General features: G+C 36.8%; 1 protein-coding gene across 1 annotated transcript in view; it reads left to right on the top strand.

Moving 5' to 3' along the window:
* The window catches only part of CDYL (chromodomain Y like), a 104,508-nt gene extending 79,324 nt beyond the window's left edge, over positions 1 to 25,184 (top strand). The window contains exons 3-7 of the mRNA XM_084282808.1: positions 15,411 to 15,667; positions 16,362 to 16,534; positions 18,699 to 18,909; positions 23,133 to 23,276; positions 24,329 to 25,184. Of these exons, the coding sequence (XP_084138934.1) occupies positions 15,411 to 15,667; positions 16,362 to 16,534; positions 18,699 to 18,909; positions 23,133 to 23,276; positions 24,329 to 24,487 (944 nt within the window). The 3' untranslated portion in view covers positions 24,488 to 25,184. The remainder of the gene's footprint in view (positions 1 to 15,410; positions 15,668 to 16,361; positions 16,535 to 18,698; positions 18,910 to 23,132; positions 23,277 to 24,328) is intronic.
* The last annotated feature ends 743 nt before the right edge of the window (positions 25,185 to 25,927 follow it).

The raw sequence follows: 25,927 nt of genomic DNA, 5'->3' as shown, positions 1-25,927 counted from the left end.
GACTTTGTTTAGAAGCAACATTTTTATTTTAGTTCAGAGCAGTTTAAAGAATGTTATATAGAAGGAGTAAATCTGAAAACAAAAGAAGAATCTGTTTAGTCTTTTTTGTTGTGTCTCCATTTCACCCTCTTGAGCTAAAATCCACTCCTGCTCTTGATTGTTTCCTATTTAATGGTGGTCATCACATTTATTTTCCATTAAATCAGGATGAAGATTATATGTTACAGGGTATGCCTATAAACCAGATAAAAAGGAAAGAGAAAAGTGGTTTTTTTAATTGTTTTGTTGTTGTTGTTCAGACAGACAAAAAGAAAGGGAAAAGGGTTCTTTCAGAGTGTGAGGCACAGCAAAAGACTTGTCTTAGGAACGAGGGGCTCTGGGAAAACCAGCGTGGCACTGTGCGAGTCTCTTTGAAACCAGGACCGTGTCATGGGCTGGTAATGATGGGCAGCATGTCAGGGCGCATAGAAGGAATATCTTCTGACATGAAGACTGCAATTTACTGCAGCTGTTAGTTTAGGGGGGGGGAAAAATCCAGTTTTCCCAGCATCTTTAGAGGCTCTGTCAGTTCCACTGTTTTCTGCATCCTCTAAAGTCAGCAACTAAACAATCCCAAACTGGCTTTTTGAGTATGTTAATATAATTCTCAGAGATGTCAGACCATTCTCTTTACAACCCTTTCCAAAGTAATTATATGATTAAGTAATAGGAATATTTTCCTAACGATAAGCTGCTGAAATGAAACAGTTCAGGACCTTCTACCCTTCATCTAAATTCAGCTGTGCTTAGAGGAGCATTTGGAGAGTCTGCTTTATGAAGCCACTTTGAGCATTTGTCTCCTTTCCTCTTTCATCCAATTTGCTCTAGAATTTATTATTGGCAAAACTCATGCTGTAGAGACAGTCCTGGACCTAGTAGGCAATGAAATCCATGTTTGTGAAGAGGAAGTGATGAATGGTCATGCTTCTCTGACTGTCCTGGTTCATGCTTTACTCCACTGCAGATTGTGGCGCTCTCAGCAGATGCATGGCTTTACCTCCGATCTCATCATTAGCTCGTGGCTCAGCAGGACGTCTTGTCCACTTCTAATGGTGTTTCCTTCTCTATGACAACTTTTGTTGTTTCACACACACACACACACACAGAATTTCTAGGTTGGAAGAGACCTGCTCTCTGGCAAAACATAAATAAACTACGAATTGTTGTCATCAATGAGATGTGCTATATTTCTCTACCAGATATCTGCTGCAATTTTCTCATGATTTTTCTGTTTGGAAATGTTTGAAGTGCTTTCATGACTGGCTGTTTTCCACAGTATCAATAAACCAGTCCACAGATCCATTCTAAATGATAATTCACCTTATGCTTGCAGAAGTAATTAATAGTCTCGGTTTTTGTTGTAGACATGTGATTGAAATATTAGCAGTTTACATTCACAACAGGTTTTTTTTTTAATGCTCTAAACTGTAGAGCATGAAAGAGTTATGTCGCACTACAACGACTACTACTATTCCCTACTGATTTCAGTTCTGCCATTTTGCTGTGCAGACAGATCAGTGGTTCACTGAAGTTTTTCAGTAAACTCAATCTCATAATTAAATGGTTTGCATGAGAAAATACCTACCCTTTTCTAGAGTTGTTTCTGCCAGTCAGTATATTTTTTTTTTTTTTAAACCTGGAGATAAATGAGTTGCTGTTCTCTAGATGTGCTTCTCAAGCTTTTTTTCAGTTATCCCATCATCTCTTTCCTTCTCCCCCTTCCCTCCTGTCCTGCTTGGTCAGCAGTAATGCTCAGGCAGCCTGATGAGGCAGCTGAAGGAACTGACCAAGCTGAAACCCAGTGCACCCTGCAAAAATGTTTGGCTCGTTCCTGTTATTAAAATAATTTTTGTCAGGGTGTTGTTGTTTTTGGCATATCTTCATTTGTTTATGTCAGTTTATTACTCATTTCTTGGTACTTAGTCATACGTTGATATTTCTTTACAAATAATGAGCCCACAGTAGGAAAACACTAGTACATTTTCCTGGATGTTATGCTGTAATTGAACTAAGTTTAATGTTCTTTGTAAGTTTGGCTTGGTATTCGTTTTCGGCTTTATGACTAGGAGATGGGAGAGTAAAGTTAAGTGAGGCAAAAATATTGATGAGGATAAGTCTGTTTTAAACAGAAATTCTGTTTACCTTGGGGAGCCTTCAAGGAATTGTTCAGCAAACGTATCAGGGAGGGGAGAAGGTATTTGGGAGCCCTGATGTGCTATTTTTGGGTTGGATATAAATACCCACAAAAAATGACTTCTTTCCAGTCTGGTGGGCCCTATACAGGTAAGAGACAGAAATGTGAAGGGAAACAAATCTTAATTTTAATTTTATGTAAACTAGAACAATATTTAGATACTGGTGAATAATTCTGAATTAAGAGGGAAGAGCATTTTCCATGGGGTTATGATGAGACTCATGGAGGATCCTTGGCTTGTTTTCCTGAGCGTGCCAGCTAAACTGCGTGTTAGTCTGCTGGCAAGAGCACTCTAGCCCATGGACAGACATACAGCAGATGTATTTCTTTCCCTTTGGAATAGGGAAGAACTTGGAGAATGCTTTCAGGGTGTTGGCCTAGCTTGAGCCAGAATATGATCGTGTTCCTTCTTGCTCTTAGTCTCTTACCTGTTTCAAAACAAACAAATAACTTAAAGAAATAAACAAACAAAAAAACCACACCACATATATTATTTTGGAAATTTCAGCAAGTGTATCATTTTGTTTAAGAATTAATGAAAAAGTAAATGGTCCCACTGCAGCATTTTTGTTAATTATAATGAGTTGAGAGAACACCTTCAAGATGAATTCCTTTGAGATCCTGACAGTATTTTAACTGAGCTGTTGGGGGAAATCTCTGCTACTGTAGTATTTTCTATGATTTAGCTATATTTGAACACTTATCTACAGTAGTAATTAAAAATATTGATGCTATTCATAAATCCTCAATATGGTGATGAGTAGATAACAGAATAGAAACCTATATACAACATCTTTGCTTCAGAGTTAACTAGTGACCTTATAGCAACATATTCTGAAATCAACTGGAGGTGCAAAGTTCCACACAACCCTGAATATCAAACTCCTGATGACAGACACTGTTGCCAGTCTTATCACACAATAGCCCTGAAATCTGAGTTGTTATTAGAAAAACAGAACTGAGTAATAACTTTCACTTTTTGGCATCAATAGAAACTTTCATGTTTTAGGATCTTATAAAAATAATCTTATATAGGTTTGTGTTATTTTTTAAAAAAACTTTTCAATGTATTTCCAACTTGATTATCACTAAGAATAATTGCATACAGCTTCAGTGTTGAGCAAAATCATGTTGCTGTGTTGATATTATTCTAAAATCGTGAAATTTACATTAAATTAAGTATACATGTTAGGGAAGCTTCTGATGCATGTTTAGTAATGGTATGAAATCACAAAATATTGGTAAAATATATGGCAAGTAATGAGTGAACTGTTGGAAGAAGATAAAATTTCTCTACAGTATCCAGTATGGCTCTCCTGAGTATTGCTTTGGATTCCCAGTAGGTTTTAATCAGAAGGGAATTTTTAAAACATGACTTAATGAGAACAGTCTTGTAACAGAAGTAAACTTCAGAAGTTTAGGGCTGTTTGGTCTGGGCTAGTTGGTGTTGGTGGTGTTGTTTCTGTTGCCTTTTTTTTTTCTTTTTTTTTTTTTTCTTTTTTTTTTTAGTTTGTTTGGTTTTAGTTTTAGGATTTTTTTTAAACTTTCTGAAACTATATCAATACAAGTTTTATTACTTGAGGTACCTTCCAAGTTTCCCAGTCTTTAAGCAAGCAAGTCTCAGTGGTGTTTCACTTACTATGATACATTTCCCATCTAGGCTATCACATTTATGTTTTTCTTTTTATACTATAAGTCAGCAATCTTGCCATGTTCAAGCTCTTTAGTCTGTCACTTGTTATATGTAAAATATAGTCATTATAAATCCTTTCTGTTTTCTTTTGGCATGCTGATTTCCCCACTAATATTTTAATTCACTTTGTAACTTGCACTCCATTTCACTCTTATTTTTGGTCTGATTCTCCTCTCTCTTGTTTTTTTCTTTATCACTGGAAAAATGATTTGTGTTTAGCATCTTTAACTATTAAAACTTTAGAGTTTTACTTTGCATATCTAATACCGTTCTTTATCTGTTTTAGCATCTCCCTGTATTCTTCCCAGTGTTCTTTACTTCCTATTTTCTTGTAAGTATAGCATATTCTATTTTTCCCCTCAGTTCCTATTGACCTGTTTAACCATGTGGAGTTAATTGAAGCTACATCTCACTCCTGAAGAAAATAATTCAATTACAGTATACGTTTAGTTCAATTTATTTACCTTCTCCTTATGAGTGAGGTGTTGTGGTATTGTCTAAAAAAGTATTTAATGCAATATCTTTTTACATAACAAACTTATCTAAAATTGCACAGCGTTCATCTTAATAGAAATTAAAGTACAATTCTATTTGACAATACCGTCTTATTTCTGTTTTATTTATTCTGTTTTGTTTAGTGGTCAGAATCTGACTTGAGCAGGTGGGTCCCTGGCAGATTTCAGGAAACAATCAGTAGTATAATTCAGCTACCATTTTGTCTCATCTATGGCATGTTTTAGGTGGTTTCCAATTTCAAATTTTGTTGAAAATTGGGGTGAAAATTGTACTACTCCCACCATTTTTTGTGTACATGATCCTTGTTTTTCTTATTAGTAATGCTTCTGTCTTTTATGTACTGACTTCCTCTAATACTTTGGACTTCTTTGTGTATTCTTAATGGGTTGTTTCCAAAGGCAAGATTCACTGCTTAAGGCTATATGTAAAGATATGTTCAGAGCCCCATTACCCATGAACCACTTCTGAGTAAATGTAACTCTGAACACAGCTTTATGAAATTCCTACCGAACATCTGAGGCTCCATCACTGCACTTTGGAACTGCAACCATTCCCAAGCCCAAAATTCAAATGGAGGTTTCCGTGACCCCACTATCTCAAGCTGTCACTTTGTGGACCCAACTCTTTCCAGGCACTCGCAGTGATCATGTTCAAAAACGTACAATTTGACTCTTGAACTGCGATCACACCAGTGTGACTCCTGTGAAAAGATGTGCTCCTACCTCCATTTGCAATCATCAGATCAACTTACTTTGCCATTGCCAGCTACACAACCTAGAAAATTCTTTCAGAGGCTGCTGCACACTTCAGTTGAAAGAATCAGATATGATAGGCTTAGTTCTTAGTTTTCTGTGGCAAAGGCATTATGGTCCCCAACTAAGCTTCCCGTTTTCAGTACAGTTGATAATAGTTGCTAGGTCCTACTCTAAGATAGATCTTAACTGGTTTATCTCTTTTAAACTTGTTCTGAAATTGGTCCTAAACCACATCGGGTTTTGTGTTTTGTTTTTTTGTTGTTGTTGTTGTTTGTTTGTTTTTACTCTGCCACATCTAAAACTTCCTAAATTCTTGAATTTTTTCTTCAAGATTTCAGCCTCCTAATATTAGTCTTTGTAATATCTTAGGGAATGTGGTTTCGTATTGGTGCTGCTGAAGCCAAATGTTCTACTTATTGCTTCCTTAGCTGTCTGTTCTGACTAGCAATAGTATCAATATTCTTATTTGTACTTTGTTCTAGGTGCATATAATTTCTGGGAAAAACAAAACACAAAAACAACCACACACACACACAAACTAATTTATAAAAGCAGATTTTTACAAAGGAAAGTAGCTTTTGGGGATTGGGACCATCTGTAACTGTTTTAAGCCTGACTTCTATACAGACTTGCTCTTTAGCCCGAGGGAAGCCACTTAGCAGCTCTGCACCATATTTTTGAAAGCCTAAGCAATTAAAGACAAGCTGATTTCTTTCGTCAGCAATATGAAGAGAACACACCCAAACGCTACGCATGCATCATGCAGTATAAAGGCAGCTCAGTGCCTTCAGTTCTTCCCAGCTACTGGCTGAGATTGGGGCGCTGCATTTTCTGTTTGCTGCTTTCAGATGTAGTTATTGCCTTGTGGTTTACTCTTGGCATGTTTTATTTATTTTATTTGCTTATTTACCTCTATATTCTCCATTTCAATATTTGATGTAAATATATTCTTTTGATGGGCATTTTCCCCAAATACATGGCAGTGTTCAAGATTTTTGCTATCTCTGCAAATCCCAGAACCTGGAGAAGCACCCCATTTGTACTGGGGTTGAGTTACAGGGCAAGATGATGTGGGGACCTATATGTCCTCTTTTCTAGTAGTTGCCTGCCTACTTGAGAGAGGATATTGCTGAAGTTTTCTTCATACAAAGCATCTGTTCCAAGTCTTCTACTGTCAGCCTGCTACTGTTAAATTTAGGACTTTCTCTTCCTTTTCTTCTTGTTTTATTTTAATAGGGGAAGTATGAAGAATTCTAGATGTTCTCCACGTGTTCTCCACTGCAGACATGTCCTCACACACACTGATCTTAGCTGGTATTGCCAAAAACAAACAGGAGAGATGATATCTAACTTGAGAGCAGAGGGTGTATTTACTCTTCTCCATCCCATCTTAACTTATTTAAGCTGTTTGGAATTTACTCCTCTCCAACAATAAAAAAGGACAGATTTGGCAAGATACTGTTCTGAATCACTTTTTCAGTTCAGTGCATTGGACTACCCAGCACCTGTTGCATCCTTTCATCATCCAGTTTGTCGTGTGGGTTTATTTTCCCAGGATACTGGGAAAACTGAGGGAGAGATTTGCCTCCAGAGTAATTTGTGAATGCCTCTTTAGATGTGGTGTTCATAGCTGTTCTGTGCTTTACCTAAATGCAGGATCTTTCACAGATCTTGGCTCAAATCCTTGATTCTTCCGTAGAGATTACTTTCGTCTGTTGAGTACCTCAGATTCAAAAGTATGAGCCTGTTTGGCATGTACATTTCTGAATGCATATTCATTCATCAGGCAGCTAGAGCTGTGTTGCATATCACCAAGACCTCTGATCTTTCCACCCATACTTTCCTCCATTTCCCCCCCTCCCCCAGGTCAATGCCCAGCTCTGTTGCTTTTTGCTCTTCAACCCTTCAGGCAGCAGAAGTGCTACAGGCACGTGACTCAGGACTAAACAGCCAGCACGGAAACACTTAGTTTTTGTTTGTTTGTTTGTTTGTTTGTTTTTCTATGTACTCAAAAGATTCAAGTGAAGACTCCTGCTTTGTGCTTTCCCCTCCCACCCCAGCCAGATATTTCTGTCGAGGTCAGCTATTTCTGATGAGGGGTACTGCTGCAGAACAGACTGCCACCCAGCAACGCGATGTGCTGAAGACTACCCTGGTTGAAGGTATTGCTGGCCATGTTGCACAGCGTGTGCAGCTGCGTACTGGGAGGTGGCCTTTGTGCATCAAGCTAGTACAGCTTCAGGTCACCTGTTCACTGACACTTCTTAATGAACTTCTTGGTGACCATCCCACAGGAGGTCAAGACATCTGCTGTTAATGACAGATGTCAGGCAGTGGCTGCAAAGATGCCTGTACCTTCTTGGGATAGATCTGTAAAAACAGAGATAACTTTTTGCAGCTGGGATGTTTACTGCAGCTATTCTGAGCAGTAAAAATCAGAGTTTCTTGTAGAGCTCAATATGTACACATCAGCCTCCCGAACCTCTGAAAGTCCTCTGTCCCTGTTTGCTTTGTACTTTCCTCCATCTGAATGCCAAACATTTCTGTGGACGGTTGTGAATGGAGTTCTTGCAAAGTCTGGTATTTAAAGCCGCATCTGTGTGATAAGAATGAAATGTGAATACTTATTGACATGTTGTTTTCAAAAAAAAAAAAAAAAATTATTTTGCCACCTATTTAATTTTTTGTAAAAAGTTAGAGAAAATGTTTTAGGAAGTTGGAAGTTTCGGTAATTCTTACAAGAATTATGTCACTTGTACAGGGTATGTACAAGTTCATGTCTATACAGGAAAGTGCCTGGGATTTCTTCTACCAGTATCTATTTTAGGCTAGCCTTACATTAGGACACTCTTATTCCACATGAAGAGAGCCTTTTTTTAGATCACTTTGGGAATTGGATTAAATTGCAATGAAGTGCTCTTAATATAGAATGTGTTCACCTCAGGAGTTAGTGTGAAATAGCTGGGTATACTTCACGTTTAAACCTTAGCCTATTTTGTGGTAGCTTTCCTCTGTAGATGAGCCCCAAGAGATGTCCTTACTTAACTCTCAAATTTGAGAGCATTTCATATGAATGCTCTGGTATCATAACCTGCAGCTCTGAGAATATCGAGGGACGAGATAGGAGAGGGCTCTTCTTATGACATGTTCCCAGTATTAAGTGGCCTCAAAAAGGAGTCAGTAACCTGGGGAAGGTTTTTATCATTTGTATTTATTTGTAAGGAAAAGAAATACAAATAACTCTTTGCTTCCCTCATCAAATGCCTTGGTGCATGCTACTGTGAAATATGGCTGGGATTTCTTGATTGGAATGATAGCAGAGCATCTTGGGCTTTTTTTTTTTTTCCTCTCCTTTCAAACGTCTTAAATACCATCTGAAACGATGGAAATTGTCATATGCACTTTTTTTCCCGTTTATCAGTAGTATTTTGACTACATTCAATGGAAGGAAATTCACTCCAAAGCGAGTCTAAAACAGAAGTGGAAAGGGGGAAGAGAGCAATTCTAATTTGTCTAGATGCCAAGATAAGGGAGAAAAAGAATTTGTTCACCCAAAGAGTGTTAGCTTATATATTTCAGATGAAACAATAAGGATGGAAATGGGTTTGAAAAGCCTGTTCAGTTGTTAGGAGGGTTTTGTTGTTTTTTTTTCTGCAACGTAAGACAGCAAGTGGAAAGTTTACTTAATTAATGCCTTATGCATAAAAATACATAGCTCCTTCTCAGAGGAGAAAAAATTTGATCAGACTTTTTAATAGCTTTGTTACCAAATTACATTAATAACATTTTGCCTGTTGTTTTTTACATGCATAGTCCTAGCAGATGTCAAGGCTAATATATTGTTGTTCACATCTTTTTAAAAGTATGTAAACATTGTTATGATCACTTGTATGTCTTAAAGTGTCCAAAGAAAATTTGAGGTGGAAGAAATGTTTCTACCAGTTTTCTCTCATGCTTGCTCACTTTCAGCAGTAGAGTGTTATGTTGTTATTAGTTGCGTTTTGGGGGTTGGAATTACAAGTTTCTATTTACCTGTGAGGTTATACTATGAGGAGGAAAGACATTCAAAACCAAAAACAATTGCATAGTCTATAACCTATTAAAGTGAAATGTGACCACCAATGCTACCATCTTCCAAACAGTGTCATTGTAAACATATTTGATTGATGCTCTAAGTAACAGAAGATACAGAGAAAACTATCTACAGAAGGAAAATATGGCTGCTGTAGATCATAGTGCTCTAAATGTGACGTGGCAGCCAAGACAAAAATTGGTGTGGGGTTAAAAAACTTTTAATCAAAAAGAGAACTACTACCTGTGTGTGTTTGTATGTGTTTCTCATCTCATGTTAACTTTGTCCACAAAAAATGGTGTCTCGTAAGAAATGTAGGTTAACAGGTTTCAAAGTGATACTTGAAACCCATGCAAAATACAGGAAAAAGAGTAGGGATTAAGGGCTTTTTAGAAGTTGAAGACAGACACTGACAATAAAGCCTGGTAGCCACTGCAGGATTGTTTCTCTCTACTGCTAACTTATAGTTACCTGTTGCAGATGCTTCACAAGAATCACCACAGTAATTCACCAAGTAGGCTGTGCCTAAAACATGCAATCTTCATGTATGGACAGCTGACAAATTTGCAGAAACCTGAGGTGGCTGAGGAATATGTGATTCCCTATGTAATTACTTCCCTACAACAGAATCAAGAAGTGGCTAAATTTATTTGAAAAGATAAAGTGACTGCACATCACACTTCTCCCCCCAACACCATGAGTTTGAGGAGGTTTTAGCCCCGGCGGCAGGGGATGGCAGTGACCAGCAGCCCATCATTTGACCAGGTCCCACTGTTTCCCCTCCCGGTCATGTCTGAGGCTGCCTGTTCTAATGCTGGGGTTGTGCAGAGTAGTGTTGGTAAAAACGGCTGGTTTGTGCACTGCGTCAGTGTAACGCTGTCTCCTGGAAGGATTTATGTGAAGTGAACCTTTCCTTTGTAAGTGACAGACACCTTCTGAATACTTTTTCAGAAGCATGGTACAAAACAGTATTTTAGGTGAAAGGCACAACAAATTGAGTTATTTTCTTCTTACAAATATTTGGAGGATGCTGCAACTGTTACTTGATGCCAAAATGTAAATGCTGCGAATATATATAATTGGTCAAAAAAATTAAAAAATGGTACAGGTATAGAGTAGCTCTTTGGAGCACATACGGTTTTGATAGTTTTTTAGAACTCGTTTTGAATTTCTATAATCTGTGCCAATACACTGCAAATATTTCCTTTGTAATTGCTGAAGCAGAGGTGGAAAAATTACTGGAAGCTGTTGTTTATTAAGTTCGCATTGAAGTATCACTGTCTGGGGTTAGAGTCTCATGTGAAATACTTGATGTACTGCAGGGTTAAAACTGTGAAAGCTTAGCAGTATTTACAGTTACAGTTTGCTAGTACCTATGAATGTGTGACAAGAAACCACTGCTTGTGGGCAAAAAGGGAACACGAGGCAACCTGTGCTGGACAACTGATATGAAGTCTGGTCATTTGTACATACGGGGAGTACAAAACAGTGCAAGTATAGAAAGGACATTATTTGTTGGCATAAAATGCAACTTCCAGCACTGTTTTTTGTGTGTTTTTGTTTTTAAAATCAGTTTTGCTGATCTTACTTTTCCCTCTCCCATACTTGAGTTGAAATCAGTTAAAATTACAGTATTATTTTTGCAGTTAACAGTTCAAGAAATTATTGTTGCTGGTGTTAGTTCATTTGCTGATTCAGTGGATGCTTCTTATTAACCATTTTGTTACTTAGATTAGTAGAGGAAGTGGTTGGTGCATTACTGTACAGGAAAGGTGTGAAGGTCCCTGAAGCTCACTAAGATCGCTGTAGACACATCTCAAAATACTGAGTGATTGCATGATTAAAATGAGAGATTACTTGCTGTGCAGATGCATCCCAAGTAATGAGGGGGGCCAAAACAGAATTCCGTACAAAAACTCTGCCTCTACCAAAACATAAAACTAATGGCTGGTTCTTGACTACGTGGCACTGCTCCGGAAAAGGTCCTTGGATTTGTTTTGGGTGTTTTCCTACAAACATTTTCTCAGTGCTAGCTTAAAATAAAATAAAGTAGAAATTATCTTAGAAAAGGACTGAAGACAAAAGAGGAGGCTTGAATATGTTGCATTATACAATCCCCATCTTGAACATTGTGTGCCAATTTGTTTCAAGATTTAGCAGAAGAGAAAAAGGTGTACAGAGGAAAAGGGCCTTGGAATGACTTCTGGAAGAAGAGAGGGTAAGTGGATAGAGATTGATCAGTTTGGAGAAGGGATGTGCTCACAGGATGAAGGAATTAAAAAAAAAAAAAAAAAAAAAAAAAAAAAGCCTTGCAGAACTTACTGCCAGAACTCCTTTTGAAAGACAAAACTGGAGTGGCTTCAAAAGTAAATTGGACAGTTTCATGGGAGGTGAGACTTTGAATAAATGGCTTTGGGTGCACCCTATGACTGTGGACATAAAAATTTTAGGAATCTGTAAATTTGCAGTGGCTGGAGTTGAGGAAAATAGTTGGCATTGTTCACACCTCCCATCTTTCTATGCTCATTCCTCAGGCATCTGAAATAGCACTGTGTCAGGCTATGTGAACTAAACCAAACTTCTCAAGAATTTGTGAGACAGTAACAGTAATGCATTTTGATTGTTACCCCCTTCATATTTTGGGGAGATGGCTTTTATCTGTGTTATTGTTGTCTTCTGCCAGTGGGATGGGGTGACACCGTAGCTGTTTTCCCCTTTTTCAGCTCCTATATTTTGTGTATTTCTTCCTTTTGGCTAAGATCAGTTTTTTATCTGTTACCCGTAGCCTCACCCGCCCACCTTTTTCTTCTAAGAGTGCTGCATGAAAATGGTGACTGTTACCGGGTTTTGATCAACAGCCACAAAACCCGAGTACTGCTAATTTAATTTTGCATCTGTATGCTGAAGGTTTAAGCACCAGTACTATGTCTTCACCTTTAAGATGATCACATTGTGTTGATTATTTTTGTAACTATGAGCTTCTTATTTTTTAAACAAACATTGTTCTGCATTAGTTGATGATATCCAGGATAAATTGCTTTCTTTCAAGCTTTTTTTTTTTTTTTTTTTAAGGGGAGGGTCATGGTGCTTTGTTTGTCTTTGATTTGCTATCTTCTACAAAAACATTAAAATGGAGAACTTCTTTTTGTTTTGTTATGAAATACACATTATAAAATTATAAAATATAGTTCTAATTAACTTGAAAATAAGTAACCCCAATGCAAAATTATCACCTGTGGAAATATATGGAAATACATTTACTTCTCTGTGGTATGTTTTTTATTTTCATCCACGTTTGCTGCAACACATGCCCAAGACTGCCCGGTGATGTAACCCTTCCCTGTTTATATTTATCATGAAGCTCTGCTTTACATCCCTGGGTTGTTTCTTCACTTTCAAGGACTGGATGCCAAAGAAACAGCCCCCTACACTTCAAGGTGTAGATCATCACGAACATACAATGCTAGTAACAAATACTGATGACTTTGTTTTAACTCTGGGGATGCCATGCTCTAACTCGTAAGAGCTCGTAAGCTCTTGCTGGCTAAATTTCCCTGTGCAGAAGTGCTGTTTCTAAAGCAGACAGGCTTTTGGTTTCGGTCTAATTGTCCTAAAAGTGTGTTTACAAGATGAGATGGAGGAGACTTCTTCCACTGCCTTGCAGCTGTCCCTTGTTTGTGGTTGGAAACTAACTATTGACAAGTGTGGACAAAATTTATATAAAAAAGCTAAAATGTCTCTTGCCAATTCAATAAGCATGAGAAGTGTGGTGTTTACATTTTGGTCCATCTTGCCAAACGTTTTGCCTCTCAGGAAGCATATAACCATTGCCTGTTAAAACTCAAAAGTAATTTTCTGCTATTTGAGTCTGTCTTTAGCTGGGTGAGTTGTGCGCAAAGATCTACTCAAAGTTCTTATGCAAGTTTACTAGCTTGGGTTTTTTTTGGTGGTGGTGGTTTGCCTTTTTTTTTGGCTTAGTCTAGTCTATTGTGCTCTCTGGGTTCTCCACTTTTTTCATGACGGCTAGGACAGAAGCAAGAAGATCTTATATCAAAGTTTAGAAATTAGATGATATTTCAGTTGTATTAATATAATGCTCATATGGAAAAACAAACCGTTGTGGATAGTGATGCGATTTCATCTCAGTTTCCTAAAGAAACGTGGGGCAGCAGTGTTGCTCCTGCAAATTCCCTTTGAAGGGAATCCTTTTAAAGGGGTGTAATCCATACAGTGTAGCTTATAAGGGTAAGGTATCTAAAGCATCCCTCATCAATTTTACATTTGGTCTGCATTAATTTTTTTTTTTTTATTCTGCTAAAATTAAAAAAGGCAATTTGATAAGACGTGAAAATTCAGGAATAAACATGAATCTTCTGTGATATTATAAAATATTTTTTTTTCTGTTTCCTTTTGTTCACATCTATTCTCTCTAAGGATGATTGCAAGCTGAATTCAGCTTCTTACTCCTTTCACTTTAAACAATTGAAAAATCTTAATTGTCTATCCTTACAAAAAGTGTTGTGGTAAGAGAATTAAATTACTCATATGACAAAAAAGATTTCAAAAAGTAAAATAAAACCTTATTTCATAGCTTCTTTGGCAGGCAACCTACCTAATTAATTAGAACAATTACAATCAGGTGTATTTATTTAGAAACTTCTAAAATTAAAACTTATAGTTGAAAGCATTTTCTGTAATACAGATAGAAAAATGTACAGTGTTCTAAAGTTTAATTTCAGTAGTCTTAAGATTATATATCGCACTTCATACGGGTAAAATTAAGCAACTTTTGAATATAGTCAAAATGTGGAGACTCAAATTATTTAGGTGAGTCTTTTAACACCTTCACTGGTCCAACAAGTGGTTCAAGTATCTTGTAGAAACAAAAAAAATAAAAAGAGGTAATTATAGTATCACATATTAGAATGTTCCAAATCTATCTTCTTCAGAAAGTTAATGAAGAATGAAGCAAGATCCACCAGTGACATGTAAATAGGTGGCTAATTAAATGTGTTTTAACTCTGCTTTTTAAAAGACATTTTATGCATGATGTTCTGGAATATCTATGAGATAAGGACTGAAGGTATCCAGAAGATTTTAACGTAGACTTAGGCTTCTGTTTTCAGCAAAAGACTTTCAAACCTCCTGTATCTTGGCCTGTGATGCATTTTTCCAACATTTTTAATTCCATTCCTCATGCACACTCGATTACTTTGATCTGACAAACTTTATGGATAGTTTACATTAAAAGTTTAACATACAGATGGATAATAGATCCAAGATGTTCTCTTACTTTCTCTTATGAATGCTAATTTTTTGATATTATGTCTCTAATGTGGATTATAGAAAAACCTGTCCCTTCTGTGTTATGAAGAATGGCCTGTTTACTTGCATTCCTTCAAATTCTGTCTATTTAAGTTACTGGGAAAAGGACCAGAAAGACATAATGCTCTATCCTCTATTTGCCAGTTTTAATAGCAAAATTGTTTAGACTTGAGAAATATCTCATTGTCTATGAATCCATTAAAATATCCATCACTGCATGGGTTTTGATTCCTTCCCAAAGCAATATAGTCTTTATTTTTGTCTTCCTTTAAAGACTACCATGCTTTATATGATCTTGTCAATCAAGATCTTTATCTGACTTGCTGCAAGTGTCATTTTCTTCCATTCATTACTTTTTGTGGTTTTTGAAACAAAAGACATTTGCTTTCTTTTTGTGATCTTGATGCTGTCGGACCACTTAAAAATGTTGGAAAATGAATAAGTAGAGCATTAGTATATTGTGTGATTTTTTTAAATTTTTTTTTTTTTAAACAAGTAGAAACCTACTGAAGCGTGTTGGTATTAGGAACATTTAGGAAACTTTTCCCTCCTTTCTAAAAGGAAATTTATTTCTTGGTCTGCTTTGCTTCTTTTCTCACAAACATACAATTCATTTGCCTGGATCCCTTTACCACTTTACTTTTGCTCTGTGCACTGTGTATATTTCTGTAATGTTGCATTGACTTCCATGGGAGTTTCATATTTATGTGTGTTCTTAATAATGACTAGCATGTTTTCATGCTAATAGGGATCTTGGAACTGCTGAACTAATTAAGATGTTATTAATGGAAGGTTACTGTTTAAACTATTTTACAGGTACATCCACCTTTATGGAAGCATTAGCAGCCAATGGTACAACCAATATACAGACTTCTGTAACAGGAGTGACAGCCAGCAAACGGAGGTTTATTGATGACAGGAGAGATCAACCTTTTGATAAAAGGCTACGTTTCAGTGTGCGACAAACGGAGAGCGCATACCGGTACAGAGACATTGTTGTTAGGAAACAAGATGGATTCACACACATTTTGCTATCAACAAAATCATCGGAAAATAATTCACTAAATCCAGAGGTCAGAACAATTCTGATTTTGGGGGGTAAGGGTACAGGAAGAATTATAAATCTCTTATTTGCCTTATTTGTGCCATTTATTCAGGTACGAGCTTATGCAAAATGGCACTTAGATTTTTTGTTTGTAAGATATTATACATCCAACTGAATTCTAGTATAATTCTGATGAATTTATTTAGCTACGTTATCTGAATATTTTGATGGATTGTCTTTTATAATAAGTGTGGCAATTTGTCAAGTGTAACTTGAAACAAACTTTAGCCTGAATTAAGTTTCTTTTTTTCTGAACTGGTTGCATATGCCATCTGCTGTCCAAATTACAGAAATGCTGAATGAATTCTGTAGTTACAGATAACATCTAATAGATCTTTTCTTAATGTTTTCGTTATCTTACCGTAATTACATGGTAAGCTTCTAATGTAATGTAATTCCAAAATGTAAAGCTTCTAATACTGGTGGGGTTTTTTGGTTTGGGGTGGGTTTTTTTGGTCACTTGGTTTTTGTTTTGTTTCTGTTTTACTTTCTAATATTTGAATAACGAAAAGAAATTAACTTTTCTAATATCGTGGTTGAATGGATCCTGAGGAAAATTAAGGATGTAGAAGACTGCGATCTCTCATGGTGGAGGGGAAAGAACAGTATGCTACTTTTTAATGATATAATGAAAGGATTCTAATGATTTTTTGATTTTTCAGGTAATGAAGGAAGTCCAAAGTGCACTGAACACAGCAGCTGCAGATGACAGTAAACTCGTGCTGTTTAGTGCAGTTGGTAGCATTTTCTGCTGTGGTCTTGATTTTATTTATTTTATACGACGCTTAACAGATGATAGAAAAAAGGAAAGCACTAAGATGGCAGAAGCTATTAGGTATGTAAAGCTATCTTCAATCATCTGAATGGGTATTTTTCATTGTGTAGTCTGGCTTGCTTTATCTTTTCTATTTCAAAAGTCTCTAATTCAACAAGACCTCAGATGTTCACCTGCTATGTGATAAGTGTGCAGCACTTCTTCATGCGCCCTGGCCATTTCTATTTGGGTTGTCATTTCATGCATCACTATTTATACCATTAAAATTTTACTATGAAAACTGGCATTATGATAATATTTCTCCAGTTGAAACCAATTTTAAAAGACTTAAACAGCCATGGAGTTTCTGGAAAACTAATTTAACACACAAGACAAAAGATGTGCACTGAATGAGTAAAGATACAGTGCCTACAGAGCAGTGGAATGATGGATATTTCACAGAATTAGACTAATAGTAGTGAACATCATCCCAGTGCTAGGTTCCAAACCTAATGTTTAAATAAAATGAGCTGAGCTACTACGAACTAGAAGAATGTTTACAGAAGAAATGTATGGATAAGTACAAGGAAGCAGATTATAATTTGAACACTCTGCTTTTGAAGGCTTGAGATCTTGGAATAGCTCTTGCACGTTTCCAGAATACTAACACTCCTTCAGAGACCTACGTTCAGTAGTTACCAATATGTCTCTGAACTTTAAAATTATGAGTAAATCCTTTTTTTTTTTTTTTTTTTAAGTAAGAACCCTACATTCAGCATCTAAAACTAAAATGAAAATTCACCTGTCGTTCAGAGCACAGGATTGCTTCACAGGTGCTGACTCAACTGTATGATGTACAATGTATTCTATACAGACCTCAGAATTTAAGAGTCATGTACTTGCACTAAACATGTACAATTTTATCATTATATGTGATAGCTGTTAGCTAAGAAATGTCAGCATCTTTCTTTTGAAGTGCTGAAATTCTCCCATCCATGTTTCATGTCTGTATTTTTACTAAGAATATCTCAAAGATATTTAGTGTTTCAGAGCAGAGAAACACTTAAGTATCCATACAGGCACAGGAATATACCACAAATGCTTCTGTATCAAGGAAGGAAACTCCATAACCTCACTGGTAATCTGTGCCTGTGCTCAGTCACACTGCCAGTAAAGAAGTGTTCCCTGATGGTTGGATGGTACCTCCTGTGTTTTAGTTCATACCCATGGCTTCTTGTCCTGGTGCTGAGCACCACTGAGAATAGTCTGGCTCTGTCCTCTTTGCACCCTCCCTTCAGGTGTTTGTACATATCAATAAGATCCACCCCACCGCAAGCCTTCTCTTCTCCAGGCTCAACAGTCCCAGCTCTCAGCCTTTCCTCATAGATTTGCTGCAGTCCCTTAATCAGGTTTGTGGCCCTCCGTTGGACCCTGTCATGTATACCCACGTCTCTCTTTTACTGTGGAGCACAGAACAGAGCACAATATCCCAGTGCTGAGCAAGGGGGATGGATCACCTCCCTTGACCTGCTGGTGAAGCTCCTCCTCACACAGTACATGATACCATTAGCCTCCTTTGCCACAAGGCAAGTGCTCGACCTGGTGTCCACCAGGGCCACCAGGTCCTTTCCTGCCAGGCTGCTTTTCTTCTGGTTGCCCCCCAGTATACACCAGTGCCTGGGGCTGTTTCTCAGGTGTAGGACTTGGCACTTCCATTTGAGAGGCTCCCGTCAGCCCATTTCTCCAGCCTGTAGAGGTTCCTCTGGATGGCAGCATAACATTTTAGCATACCAGCTGCTCCTCCCAGTTTTTTGTCGTCAACAAAATTGCTGAGGTTATGCTAAACCCACTGTCCAGATCATGAATGAAGATGCTGAACGGACTGGACTAAGTACGCACTCCCAGGATACACCACTGGTAACTGACCTCCAAGCAGACTTTGTTCCACTGATCACCACCTGCTGGGCCCAGTCATTCAGCCAGTTTCCAGTCCACCTCACCATCTGCTCATTGAGTCCATACTCCATCAGCTTCCTTATGAGGGTTTTATGGAGGCACCAATGAAAGCCTCTCTGAGGTCTAGGTAGACAACATGCACTGCTCTTCCCAAGTCATGTCAGGGCAGGCTATTACCAGGTTGGTTTTGAAAATGACATTACTGCAGAGATGAATTACTACTGAGTTCTCAAGGACTGCCATATTTTGCTTTTAATATGAGTGCATGTTTGTTTTTTTTCCTCTTCAGGAATTTTGTGAATACTTTTATTCAGTTTAAGAAACCTATTATTGTAGCAGTAAATGGCCCAGCCATTGGACTTGGAGCATCTATATTGCCTCTGTGTGATGTGGTTTGGGCTAATGAGAAGGCTTGGTTTCAGACACCGTACACTACTTTTGGACAAAGTCCAGATGGATGTTCATCCCTTACATTCCCCCGGATAATGGGCCTGGCTTCTGTAAGTAGCTTGCAGGGTAGGGGACGACAGCCTCACAATGCCATTGTGAAAATTTATCCAGAGTGATTTCAAGACCTTTTAACCTTTGCTGTGCTGTCTTTTATTTTTCTTTCTCTCCTGAGAATCTTTCATGAGAAACCAGTACTTACTCAGCTCCATGCTGTTACAACTTAGTTTACAAGTGAGTGCACAAACCAGAAGGCGTGGGACCTAATCCCACGTCCTGGGCCCCCTTCAGCCCTGACAGTGGAAGAAGGGGAAGATGCATGCCTGGATACTTGTTCCCTGCTGGTGCCTTGTGAGGCCCAGCCACCAGTGTCCTGCACTCAGTACAGCATCAAGGAGCGCAGCAGAGAGCGGGCTGGTTTGCACTTACATAGCAGGCCCTGTACCGCCAGCTATCAGCAGTCTCGTGCTAGTTTGCAAAATAGTCAGTTCAGCTTTCATGCACCCATTATGCTCAAGAAGTTGTGTTGAACTTCCCTTCTTTGTAGACCTCTTCTGATACTTAATATGAGCATGTTATGCAGGTAATGCTCAGTCCAAATCATCCTTGTGATTTGTTTTAGTTTTGTACTCTGTATTTACAGTAATTCTGGGTTGAAGTAACTGGTTATGCTTTGCATTGTTGCTGAAGCTATAAGCCACATGTTATTTAAGTTTCTCTTTTTTCTCACTTTCCAATTAGATGAAAGAATTAAATGTAACAAAAAAGCTATTTAAAAATCTCTTACCTACATTATTTTAATGTTGTTTACTATTTTTATGCTGCATTCCTTGAAAGCTGAGACCTACATCCCATTCTAATTGAAACTGAATAGTAACAGTATGAAACAAGTGCTTGCAGCTATGTGTTTGTTCCTAAATAATAGTTTATAATAAAATCCAGTTTTTCCCTATAGGCATTTATTGATTTAAAAATACGATTTTGATATATTAAAAGCATCAGTTTGAACAGATCTTAAAACTAATTGTGTGATGTCTAGATTTAGTATAGAAGACAAGGTAATTGAAGAAGGTAATTGAAACAGATTAATAGTTGTAAGAGTGTCTTTAATATCTTAGTGTGCTACAAACTACTGATTGTTCCTTTCCCTTTTTATTTGGCCATCCATCCATTCATTCATCCATTCATCCATCCGTTCCATCCATCCCTGTCCTTTAGAGATTTGTGGTTGTTACTTTTGCTTTCTTCAGAATTTGTATGAAAACACAAGAAGCTCTTCCCTAGCATACTCTTTCATGCGCCTTTGTGAGTGCTCTCATTGTTAAAGACTTATATGTAAAGCTTCCAGTGCTACCTATAAATGTATTAGAGAAAGTCCCATGCTTTAAGTCAGTTTCAGTGTGTTCTTATAAGCAGCAACTATGTAGAAATGTTCAGTGGCAAGCTTGTTGGAAATACCTTTCCTGACTGAGTCAATCTTGGTTGTTGAGCAGTCTGTCATGGAGCTTTTTTTTCACAGAACATGTTTGACATAAAGTTCATTACTGCGGGAAATTTAAAGCCCAGACCTCAGGATTCAAAACTGACTCTATACTGGGAATACCAGGAATCTCAGAAGGATTCTTAAACTTTGCTTTTGAGTTCTGAAAGTAATCTATAATAGAGATTGTGCAGGCTGTTTTGGGAGCTGTGTTAATGCGTATGTGCTGTGGAGCTCTTGCTGTGTGTGGTTTTTTTTGTTGTTTTTTTTTTGGTCCTGGCCATAAAGCATAGGAGCTGTGTGATCAAGTTTCACATGCTGGGTTTTTGTGTCAGTCTTTAGCATGTGTGGCAGTATGACTTAAGCTTTTCTGTCAGTCATGAGGGATTCACGTTTCCTAGTGTGTATAGTTTACATCAGAGCCAGGATCTTGAGCACTGTAGAGACCAGCTGCCTCTCAACTGTAGTGGGAGCATGGGAGAGCTGAGGTGCTTCGTGGCAGCAAGGGCCTGTGGGCTTGCATGGGAGGTTGCACATGAGCCTCAAGGCACTTGCTGTAAAAGAGGGAAACTGAGACCAGTGGGTGTCCTAGTGAAGCATGAGGATTTCACAGTGGAAGGAGAAAGACAAACTAAATAGAAAATAAGAGTTGGTAATGAGAATGTGATATTAATTATTTTTATCATCTTCATTTCTATTGCTGTATTATATTTCTTGGAAAGTAAGCAACAAATGTGTTAAATCTCACCACAGATAGTCATCTAATCATGCCCTCTAAAACTTGTTTAGTAGTGGGTCTCCGGCATACGCTGTATGTAGATTAAAAGTGAAACATTCCCCTTCAAAATCTGTCAGCTGAAAACACTAATGGGAGTGCTCATTTCATGTAAGGTTTTCTGCTAACGCTGCATTACAGCTTGCAGAAATCAGATAACTGCACCACTAGTGTTTGTTGTTTTCACATTCAGGAGAAATGAGTCTTAGGAAAAAAAAAAAAGGTTTTATAGCATTAATTTTTTTAACCTCATTACCAAAGATGCTTGTGAAGAAAATATAACTCACCAGCGAACTTAAAATTTCTGAGTTTCCTAACCCCCAATAGGTTGACTTCATGTTTTGATCATCAATACCAAGTATCTTTTGAAATTATTTTGGATTTTTTTTCTCAATTTCCGTAGGAAAATCTATTCTTATTTTTCAGTCTAACTTGTATAGATCACTGATCTTTGGCTAGTGTTTCAAGTCAGTATCATTCATAAATAATTTGGAAAAGTAGAAGACATAGTTGTGATACTTCTGTTTGCTGGAACCTTTCAGAGAAAGTATAACTACAGGGATATATAACTTATGCCTTTGGTTTGACTTTTAAATAATAATAATAAATGGGAATCACAATTCTCCATATTAAGTTATGGAAGATGTAATAAATGTTACTTTTAAAAATCCTAAAAAAACAACCTCTTTATACAAGCCTCTAATGGACTAGGAGTCAGTAACCAAACTGCCACTAGAATGCAGGTTTTGTATTTCATTACAAAGGGGCACGTAATAGGACAGCTGAGTGCTTAGATTTCTGTAACAGCCTCATTCCCCATATTCCAAGTGTCCACTGATAGCTTTATCATATTTTCAATGTCAGTCAGTCATTTAAAAAAACAGTAAAACTGATTTTTCAAGGTTGACAATTGCTCTGAGTTTTTAATCCTTCACTGGCTCTTTCTGTGCGAATGCCAAGGCAAACAAAAAGTTTAGGTGTTTATGTAATGTCAAAAAAGGTAGAATTAAAGCATAAGCATAAATGGTTGCAGGGTGATATTTTAACAGGGAAGCTGTTAAATAGTGAAGAGTGTGATTGCAAATCAAAACAATTTACAGACCTAGAGATAACTGCATACAATGTATTACTCTATTCCATACCTTTTATTAATGCTTTTAAACTGTGTGTAAGGTCTTAAATAGGTGGGTGGGTTTTTTCTTTTTTCTTTTTTTTTGGTTGGTTGGTTTTGGTTTTTAGTAAGGCTGCTATTTAGAAAGAATTTCAGTTCACTATTGAACTTCTAAATAAATGGGAATATTTTCAATGAATTTGAACAGAAATTGGATTATATCCTGTTCACTTAAGTGGGTTTTGTACGTTGAACTCTTAAGATGAGCCAGCTATTTCAAATGCTGCATCATAAATGAAATACTATGGTGCTGGAGACATTTGAGATGGGCTCAAAATAAACCATATAATTAGACTTCAAAAATATTCATTATTGAAAGAAAAAAAAAAAAAAGCTGCAAAATATTTAACTTTGTGTTCCTTCCAAGACTGTCGGTTCCCAGGAGGTCTACTACCAAAACTGGCTTATCTCTCTAACTTACAGATAATGTAGACTTTTTAGGAAGGATTTAGTTGCTACAACTAAAAGGCAAGTGACTTCAGTATCACTTTACAGGCCTGTCAGGCATTGTAACATATTCTTACATATATAGTTAATCAACTCTGAAATACTCCAAGAAAGCTGGAGCTTATCAACACTCATGACTAGGAAATGACAAAAGATGTTTACGCTTTTCATGCCGAATCATAGGCGTCTGTATTTTTATAACTATTGAAGTAGTATAGTCAACAGCATTGACCAGATCATCTGTAGGCAAGTCTTTGTCTTTAATAATTAAAAGTTGGAAGAGCCATAATCGAAGTACTTCAAAAATAGTGCAGGCATTTTCCTTATTTGTTTTGAGCATTTTTCTTTTAAAGAGTTTTGTCTCATTACATTTCATACCAGAAGTAACTTTTTATCCCTTCAGGCCAATGAAATGTTGTTCAGTGGGAGGAAGTTGACTGCGCAGGAAGCTTGTGCCAAAGGACTCGTCTCTCAAGTGTTTTGGCCAGGAACATTCACACAAGAAGTAATGGTTCGAATTAAAGAACTTGTCGCATGTAATTCAGTTGTAAGTGCCCTTTATTTTCTAACAATAAGGCTTTTTATAATTAGATAAATTAAAATTAATCTATTATTAGACTTATATCATCATGTTCTCCTTAAAAAAAAGTTTCATGACATGAGGACCACATTTTAGAAATATTAATGCCTTTTAACATTTGAACATATCTTGTTTTGTGTTTTTTTTTTTTTTTAAAGGTATCTGACTTCTCTTTATCGTATGCGTTAATATATTGTGGTTAAGAACATAACATAACATTGGACTCCTTAAAAATATACTTTGTGTTTAATTTAAGTATAAATGGTATGGCATATAAATCCAGCTTACCCTAATTAACATAAGAAACAGTTGCCCTGAGAATTGAATAGAAATGGTATCTTAAGTTGTGATTTAAATTAATAAGGAAATTGGTAACTTAAAGAAATATTTGTAAACATAGAAAAATGCAGCCTTTGTCATTAGGCTGAACTTACAATTTTACCAATGATGCATAGGCATTCATGGTTTTGTGTGCTAATGGCAGTTGCATGACAGCTGGAACTACCAAAATTTGATGCTTTTTTATGGGAAGAGAAAGTACAAATCAACTGTTCTGTGCATTAGAAATGCTAGACTTTGAAACAGAATAATAGTCTTCTAAGTGAAGAAGCAAACTTAAGACTTTTTTTTGGTCTATTTTAGATACTATTATTTAAGCGTCAATGTATGCCTGGTTATTAGAGCAGTTTTGGTTACTAGTTTTATAGTTGGCCTTCACCAAAGTGGAGTTGGCGTTTTCTCTACTTACCAGTATAAAACCACGTATATGTATGCGTATTTATGGTTATTATTTTCATAATGGCTTGTATTTTTGTGCTTTATTAAGTTGTGTTGGTATAAGGTAAAGGAAACTGTGTATGACTGAGCAAGAATCCATAGGGTTATAGTATATGAAAAGATTGATAAGTGATAAAAGATTAAATTTTAGGCTTTGTAAAAAAAAAAAAAAAAAACTGTGAGCACACAAGTTGCTCTGTTCTCCTGTAATACTGAACAAACTCTCTTCTCTATTCACCTAGGTACTTGAAGAATCCAAAGCTTTAGTACGTAATATCATGAAGGTGGACTTGGAACAAGCAAATGAAAAGGAGTGTGAAGTTTTGAAGAAAATCTGGGGCTCAGCACAAGGGATGGACTCAATGTTAAAATACCTGCAGAGGAAAATTGATGAGTTCTGATGAGATGCCCATTGACACTGGAATTGTATTTCTTGGACATCAGGGCAAACAGCATATGCCCATTTAAAATCCTATATAAACTCACCCCTTGCTCAGCTTGGGAACAGCAGTGGAACTTCCCCCACCTTTTATTGTCAAGGGGTTTAAAAGTACTGTATCACTTAAATTTGAACAAAACTCCTTTCTCCCTGATTGTTACATGTATATATGCACATACATAATGTGTGTGCATATATATATATAAACTTTTTATATATAAGTATATATATATAATGTGTGAGAGTGTGTATGTAGACACACACACACAAGAAGCTAAAAAATGATAGAGTGCACTACCAAACATCTCTTTAAAGGCTATAGTTTTTGTTATCTTTGGCTAGTACTGTATCAAATAGAGAATGGATTAAAAAGTGAATGGTGTTGCATTTATTTTCTGTGTGGCAGGGAAGTCTGGAATAACGCTTTTCTTTTTTCATTAGAATACAGAACTGAAACGGGTATTAGCCAGCCCTTACTTTCACTGCCCAACAAATCAGCTCAGATGTAAAGCATTGTCTCAGAAGAAGGTTGACATACCTCAACTAATGGAACACTCTAAATTTTTTCAGAATTGAACTCCAGAAAGATTAAATCACAAAAATCCCCCAAAAGAGAGTGTGCTCAGGATTAATGCTAAGAAAACACTCTGTGCTTTTTTTCTGGGGGGAGGTATAGAGGGGTGGGAAGAAGGTGGCAGGAATACATTTAATTCTTACCCAGACAGCATGAAGAAACCACTGTCTCTTGGGGAAGGGGAATGAGGGGAAGTGGAGGGGGAAGGAAAAAAAGACAAAAAAAGCTTGTTTTGCAGTATTAGTGAATCACTGAATATCTATGTATGAATATCCTAAGTTATAAGTTAGTTTAGTGTTTTTTTTAATAGCCTCTGTTTTTTCTTTTTTTTTTTTTTTTAATAACTACATAAGTGCTTATGTTGCTGGGTGAGAATACTACTTTATATACTTTTTTTTCCTATTTGCTGGTTTAATTGATGTATTACACCAAAAATGCATTTTATGTTCATAAATTTTAGGTTCACTTAGAATATATTATTTAATAAGTTAAAATTCTTTTGGCACACTATTAAGTAAAAAAAAAAAACTTTAAAAAAAACTACCTTATATTAGATGTTTAATGTTCTTTGTCTATGCTTTTTTATTATTTTAAATATACACTATATACAGTATGGTGTAAAAGAGTGCCCTGTGTAAATAGACCTATTTTGCATTCCTTTCAGGAGTGGTTATTGATTCCTGACTGCAGATATCTATTATTACTTGGGTATCTGTGCTTGCAATCTTAATGAATGTATTATGAAGAATGAAAAAGAAATCAAACCTTATTTTTGTACAGTTTTGAAGTTTTTAACTTGGAACTGACCCACCTCCCCTTCCCAGTGGA

The sequence above is a fragment of the Netta rufina genome (genome assembly GCF_964035555.1).
Source record: "Netta rufina genome assembly, chromosome: 2".
In the NCBI taxonomy this organism is placed as follows: domain Eukaryota; kingdom Metazoa; phylum Chordata; class Aves; order Anseriformes; family Anatidae; genus Netta; species Netta rufina.
The sequence above is the reverse complement of the archived record's forward strand: the minus strand, read 5'-3'. Positions and strand labels throughout refer to the sequence as shown.